Source organism: Geospiza fortis, unplaced genomic scaffold (assembly GCF_000277835.1).
Source record: "Geospiza fortis unplaced genomic scaffold, GeoFor_1.0 scaffold55, whole genome shotgun sequence".
Lineage (NCBI taxonomy): Eukaryota > Metazoa > Chordata > Aves > Passeriformes > Thraupidae > Geospiza > Geospiza fortis.
The window spans coordinates 8,925,294-8,932,121 of record NW_005054308.1 but is presented as its reverse complement, the minus strand read 5'-3'; the positions used below and the strand labels follow the sequence as shown (position 1 = coordinate 8,932,121).

Genomic DNA, 6,828 nt, shown 5'->3' with positions numbered 1-6,828 from the left:
CTCCCCATCCCGGCCCCGCTCCCCATCCCGGCCCCGCTCTCCATCCCGGCCCCGCGCCCCATCCCGAACCCGCGCCACGGAGCCACAGAATGGGCGTGCTGGGAGCATTGGAGGGCATCTGGTCCAACCCCCTGCCGTGGGCAGGGACGTCTTCAACGAGACCAGGCTGCTCAGATCTCCCTCCAGTCTGATCTTGAGTGTTTCCGGGGATAGGGTATCAACAACTTCTCTGGGCAGCCTATTCCACTTTGTCACCACCTTCATGGTGAATCTTCTTCCTGATATTTAACCTAATCCTGCCCTCTGTCAGTTGGAAGCCATCTCCCCCGGTCCCATCACTCCAAGCCTCTGTAAAAAGTCTCTCTCAGTGCCCCTTTAGGCACTGGAAGGGGCTCTAAAGTCTCCCAGGAGTTTTCTCTTCTCCAGGCTGAACATTCCCAGCTCTCTCAGCCTGTCCCTGTAGCAGAGGTGATCCAACCCTTGGAGTGTCTTCGTGGCCTCCTCTGGACTTGCTCCAAGAGCCCCAAGTTTTTCTCATGTTGGGGATCCCAGAGCTGTGCAGCACTGCAGGAGGGTCTCATCAGAGCAGAGGGGCTGAGTCCCCTCCTTTGCCCTGCTGCCCACACTGCTTTGGATGCAGCCCAGGACAATGCTGGTGTCCAGCCTGTGAGTGCACACTGCTGGCTCGTGTCCAGCCTCTCATCCACCAGCACTTTCATTCAAGTTCTTCCTGGAAAAGCATCTCCCATCCTGCCAGCCCACAGCCCTCATGCCAGGTCATCAGTGCCAGCAGCAAAGCTCACCAAGGCCAGTAGAGGGGAAAAGAATTAGAATTTTGCCTGGAAAAATGGAATCTTTTTGGTTTTCTGAGGCACTGGGTAGCTGTGACCTGCAGGACAAGCGTGAGGCTGGTGACTCTTGGTGCACAGGGACCATGTCATGGACCACTGGCATATGGACAAGGCTGGAGATGGGTCAGCATGGAGAGGACTTGTTGGGTTCTTTTTTGTGCTAAAGGCTCTGGAGCAAGGGCTTTAGTGCCCTGTATTTAGCAAATGCAATTGCAAGTCATGAGAATGCTAAAAATCTATTGCTTGAACACTGGAAATCTAGGAAAGGACAACAAAATTCTTGATGCAAAAATAGAGCCTCCCTGTTCTGCCAGAGCCTGGCTCCCTCCTTGGGCATGTCCCAGCCTCCTCCCTGGGGCTCTGTCAGTAATTTGCTCACAGCTCTTTACAGGCATCACCAGAACAAACCACATTTGCCAGGAAGGTGCTCTAAGTGTTGGGGAAAGGGGGTTGCTGTGTGTGTAAGAAATCTCAGCACAAGATGTGGCGATGCTTCCATTTTATTGGGGTTTGAGCGGGTGAGGGAACAGCTTTGTGCTCTGATCTCTCATCTCAGTTTAAGCCAAGTTGTTGCGGGGCATTTGGCACATTCCTCTGTTCCTGATGCGCACGTGGTCGTTCCTTTGCCTGCAAGAGAGGTTAAAAGTGTTGGGGGGCTGCCCTCGGGTCCCTGAGACACAGCAGAGCCTGGCTCAGAGGACAAAAGGCAGAAAGAAAGGAAAATACTGCTTAAATCATCATCTAAGTGTTATTCACAGCAAGCAAGGCCACATATTCTTGACAGGGAGTTCAGGGTTACCATGGACATGTGTTAATTAATTCCAATAAGCTCAAGAGTGCTTTCTGACACCTCCTGGCAGGATAATTCACCTCTGTGCTGCAGGACAGCACTGAGACACCTCCAATGCCTGTCTGACTGCAGACAATAAAGGTTATGATTTTGTTTTGTAGGGTTTTAGAAACAAAAGACTGCCACTGTGCCTCACTTGCGTTTGGCCTGCTCCCAGCCTCCCCTCCTGATTGCTTCTGCAGCAAAAGTGAGGAAAATATTAATAAGATACCTTTAAAAAACTATTTTCTTCTTTTTGCCCAATAGTGGACCTGATTCCTATGAATTTTTCCATTCTCACATGGAATCATGTTGTTCTCCTCGTTGGAAAGACAGATCCATTTCTCAGGTGTGTTAGAGAAATGCTGGTGAAATGATTTTCCTTTTGCAAAAAGCATTTTGCATGCTGGTCACAGGGAGGTGACCAACGGCGACAAGTGAGACGTTGCTGCCACAGGGACCCGCCAGATGCTCAGCTATTCCCAGGCTCCTTGCAGGTTTCCAGCTCTTGTCAGGCCAGTTGCACACACAGAACTGCAAATGACACTTCATCCTGCCTCCTGGCTGAATTGTCCCAAGCACCAAGGCTTTAGAGATGAGGACACTCCGTTTATCTCTCCCCCAGGACATCTGGCACCAGGCAGCTCCAGCGTGCTGAATAAAGCTCCAGAGCCCAGATGGTCCTGGCCAAAAGGCTGTTCCTAACCTCAGAATTGCATCACTTGGGAACAGAACAGGGGAGCTGCAAGGCTCAGGGCTGTGACCCACAGGAGCAGCACATTTCCAGCTGCAGCTGCTCGGAGCTTGCACAAGCAGGAGTTTTGGGAGCTCTGGGAATGCAGTGCCTGTCAACACAAGGCAGATGCAGCACCTGCTTCTCATCTATCCCATCCCTCCTCTGACTCCTGCCTGGCTCTGAATCCATCACCAGCTCAGTCTTTCCCTTTCTTGTACCCCAATTTCCCATCTTGTACCCCAATTTCCCATCTTGTGAGCTCCCATCCCCTGTGAAGCTGCTCTCTGCTCTGGGGAGGTGGAGCATCCTGGATGCCGCTTTGCACAGCTGACTGTGGAGCCTTCCCCTCTCACTTTACCCTGCTCTTGGTCCATGGCCAAAGCCCTAATGATGTTGTGTCTGATGAACCTCCCACCCCCATCTGTTGCACAATACAGGGACAGCTGGTGCTGGGCTGCTGGCTTCCAGCAGGGTCATTACCACCCTGCCAGGCCGTGCTGGGTCATTAACTGTGGTGCCTTTGCTGAGGAGATCCCACTCAGCCTCTCTCTGCCTGACTGCATCACGCTCAGCCTTGAAAGGTGAACCAGCAAATGCTGCAGAATATGTGGCAGCAGCCTGGGTTAATGAAGCAAAGAGGGGACAACCCAACTGACAATATTTATCCAGGCTCTTTTTTTTTTTTTTCCTGGTGATCTGGATTCTGTTCCTTGCTCCTGCAGAGCCAGCAGGGAGGCAATGCTCCTGAAAGCAGAATTTTGGCTCCACAAACCCACACATCCAGAGACAGAAAAGCTGGACTTTGAGCTTCTGCTACATGATGGCAGATGGACCTGTGAGCCTGATCACCAAAAATCCCTGCCTACACCAGGTGAAGTCAAGGGTGAAGCTCCCTTAGCCCTGCAGACTGGGGCATCTGGCTCCAGATAAGACTCAATCTTCCCAAAAGAGATTTTTGAACCACTTAATAGCATTGAGTTGGAAGTAATTCCTTCACTTGTCTGACACAGAGTGCTTCCAATGTATAAATATATTTTAAATTACCTAGGGCCCAAGCCTGATGAAATGTATCAAGTCTTGCCAGAGACACCCTTAGCATTTGGACCTGGCCTTCTGCTAGAACAGTGCAATCTGGCACCAGCACAGATTAAATATAAAACTCCTTCTTAAAAATACCCGGAGCAAATTGTGTCCTTTCATATGCAGAGAAGACAGAAAGCAGAGCTCAGCCATAAATTTCTGGGGTGAAAAAACACAGTTTTTTTCCTCAGCCACCACACATCTGAGGTCATCTGGAAAAATATTCTTCAGCCCGTGTGCTAGATCTGGGCAGACTTCGAGGACTTTGCCATTTGTCTGAGGTCCTGGATGCCTGCCAGCTCTTGCTGCTGCTTGGCAGCTGCAGGTGTGGGGAGATTTTTGCTTGTGGGCAGCGTGTGTGCTGCGAGCCACACACGATTCCTCAGCTGGAGCCCACATGCTCAGAGCAGCGGGAGCAGCAGCTGTGCAGGAGGCCAGAGCCGTGCCAGATGTGCTGGGCTCACTGCCCAAGCTCCACCCAGCTGCATGCAGATAGCTTTCTTTCTAGGAAATCCCAGATACGTGTGGTAGCCCTCGTCTGTGTGGCATTTAGACTTGCAGCAAGCAGTCCCAGATACTCACAGGTTGTGGAGGCACAGCAGGCACTCGTTGCCGTACAGGAGGTTATCCGTGCCACAGACGGGGTCAAACTCCCTTGTACACCCTCTCCCCAGGTTGAAATTCCCACAAGATGGCTGGAGGCACAAAAGGTTAATTTTGAAAATGTTAAGCCTGTTCTCAATTTACCAAAGGAGCTTTGCTTTCCCAGAGAGGTGCACATTTTGTCTACCTTCGTAAGCCATCCTCAGAGCTCTGCTGTGAGCTCTCAGAAACACTGGGACCATCTGCCACCACGTCCCTTGGCCAGCTGAACTCCACCTGGCTCTGCTGCACACCCTTAGGAGTAACAGTCTAGAGTAAATAGTGCCCCACTGCCTGGGCATGTTCTTCCCAGTTTTTATTTTTATGCCACAGCAATACCTGTCCTGACACTTGCAAGCCAGAGACTAAGGGCATTTCTGACTTTCTTGGCAGGCAACAGCAATACTTGGCTTTTTAGGAACTTTTCTTGCAGTGTTTGGGGGAAATGCAGTGGAAAACCAGTACCATCACTGGGATTTTGCTGTGGCACTGCACATGGAAGGGGGTTCCCTGGCATCTTTGGGCTGTCAACCCACTCTGCTTCACTGTATTTGCAATGTATTTGTATTTGGTATTTAGCCCCAGTGTTTGGGTTAGTGCTGTCTCACTTGTGCTATGTAAAAAAAGGAAACTTTACCTCTGTTCCTCTGAAAGCAGCTGCATCCATCTCGGCATTTCCTAGAGAAAGAGGAGAGAGAGAGAGAGACAGGGAGAGAGGGAGAGAAGACACCTTAGCACCCATCACTCGGGCTGGTTTCAAGGGGGACAGAATAAAGACAGTTCAGGCTGAGGACTGCATGTCTTCACTCAAACACCTTTGTCCTAGAAAATAATTTCTTCCCTTGGATCGCCCACGTTTCTCAGCTGAATCCTTCTCTGATGTGTCACCGTCCTTCCCCTTGGCAGAAACATGTAATGGTGCAAGGCCCTGCCAAGGCAAAGTGCACTTTCAGAGATGTCACCTGCCAGCTGTCAGGCAGCTAAGGTGGCTTTTGTCCTGTCTAACCACCATGTTCATGAGTACCTGAGAAACTCCTGCTGGCACTGAACAGGTGCTGCAGAAAATCCAGGGTGATTTTTCTACTGTTATTCCATTTTGACCACAAGCAAGCAGAGCAGAAGACAAGTTGTTGGAAGTCTCTACTAGAAGGAGACCCTGAGGTCTCACATCAAAGCTGGTGGGATCAAGCCATCACTTTGGGCTTCCCCATGGAGAAGCTGAGCTGGCAGCTGGGATCACAAGGCTGGAACACACCTTGTGGGTGTGTTTTGAAAAACAACCTGAAGTTTTTTTTGGCAAAAGACACAACTGAGAAGATGATCCTGGGGTTTTTTATAAACCCAGAAGCCATCTACATGGAGGATTTATACTACATCTGTATTAACAACCAGCACAGCCCAGCGGCAGTGAAACATTTTGGTGCTGAGGAGCTGGTGGCCACACTGTTTAATATTTCAAGAGTTTTGCTTTGGGCTAGCACTGGTCCAGACCCAGGAGCCGCAGCTCACTACGTGCTCAGCTCATCTGAAATGAGCCCAGATTTTGTGCTCAGACAGCCCTGCAATGGCAGCCTCTGTGCAGTAAACAGGATGACAGAGGACCTGCTTCAGAAGCACCCTCCTGTTTGGAATGAGCCCACTAAAGCAGGACCTGAGGAGCAGCAACAGCTCGTGTTCTCATCCCCCTGCACCATATGGGATTTTGAAAACACAGTTGGCTTAAACATTGGCTTTGCTAGTGAGAGCTGCATTTTCCCTTGCATAGATTCATTTCCTGTCTTCTTGGATTTGCTTTTTTAAAACCAGAATAGCACCTATTCACTCTGAAAGGATCACACTGTCCTAGAAATCACCAGTTACAGGACAAATCCTACCCCTGAAGAGAGAGCAGCAGGTCTGCTCACTTTTGGGAGCAGGTGCACCCTTTCAAAGCCTTTGTTTTGGGTTTGCTCACAGACGGGTACAGGTTTAATGCACATTGGCCATCGCAGCATTCCCTGCCCAGGGCCGCAGCAAGGTCCCAGCACCAGCTGGAATCTTCCCACACTCACCTTCCCAGACCTGGGAGCTTTAGCAAGGAGAGGAAATAGCTCCTAAGCAAAATGTTGGACTCACCTTGGTAGAAGAAGAGTGCCAGGGACAGGAGCAGGAAAACACCAGCTACCTTCATGGTGGAGGTGATGTTCTACTGAGCACAGCAGAGAGAAACTGGGACACTGCTGGGTGTGTCAGAGATCCTGACTCTGGCACTCTGCTGGGACCTTTATACCTTTCCCCACTGCTGGCACCACACCACAGAGCCAGCTCCACCCTGCAGTGCTGTGGTGACAACATTCAGAGCATGGGGACAGCACCAGGTGGCACCTGGCTCATTGGAGGGCGCAAGGATGAAAGCTCTGCCAAGCCAATGGAGGAAATCATCCTTATCTGCAGCAAGGACTGGGGCCCTGTCCCAGGTGTGGGGGTCAGCCCTGGGTCTGCACTCCTGTGATAAAGCAACAAAGAACCAAGATTGGGGAAATGGGCAGGACAGCCAGGGAAATGCAGTTAGCAGCGCTGTGGCTTTGATTAATGACCCCGCTGCTGGGTGCAGGGTGAAGCTCTCTGCTGGAGCCACCTCTGGGAGAAGATGGCTTTGGTCCACACACACCTTCCCTGCTGTGATCCACAGGGCAGAGCTGGGGGGCTGC

At 51.0% G+C, this 6,828-nt stretch overlaps 1 protein-coding gene across 1 annotated transcript; it reads right to left on the bottom strand.

Annotated features, from left to right (window-relative positions):
* Positions 1 to 1,336: 1,336 nt before the first annotated feature.
* Positions 1,337 to 6,383, bottom strand: LOC102039522 (pancreatic secretory trypsin inhibitor-like). The gene is made up of 4 exons (XM_005418782.1): positions 6,254 to 6,383; positions 4,776 to 4,816; positions 4,079 to 4,191; positions 1,337 to 1,478 (listed from the first exon to the last, which is right to left on the bottom strand). Exons 1-4 carry the CDS (start codon positions 6,306 to 6,308, stop codon positions 1,409 to 1,411), a joined length of 279 nt encoding a protein of 92 aa, XP_005418839.1. The 5' UTR covers positions 6,309 to 6,383; the 3' UTR covers positions 1,337 to 1,408.
* Between the last annotated feature and the right edge of the window lie 445 nt (positions 6,384 to 6,828).

Bases quoted from the DNA above. Each gene is read 5' to 3' on its own strand.
- LOC102039522 (XM_005418782.1), bottom strand. From the start codon at position 6,308: ATGAAGGTAGCTGGTGTTTTCCTGCTCCTGTCCCTGGCACTCTTCTTC. The intron at 4,817-6,253 runs GTGAGTCCAACA...CTCTTTCTCTAG, and splicing joins GGCACTCTTCTTCTACCAAG to GAAATGCCGAGATGGATGCA. The intron at 1,479-4,078 runs GTGAGTATCTGG...CCTCTCTTGCAG, and splicing joins CTGCTGTGCCTCCACAACCT to GCAAAGGAACGACCACGTGC.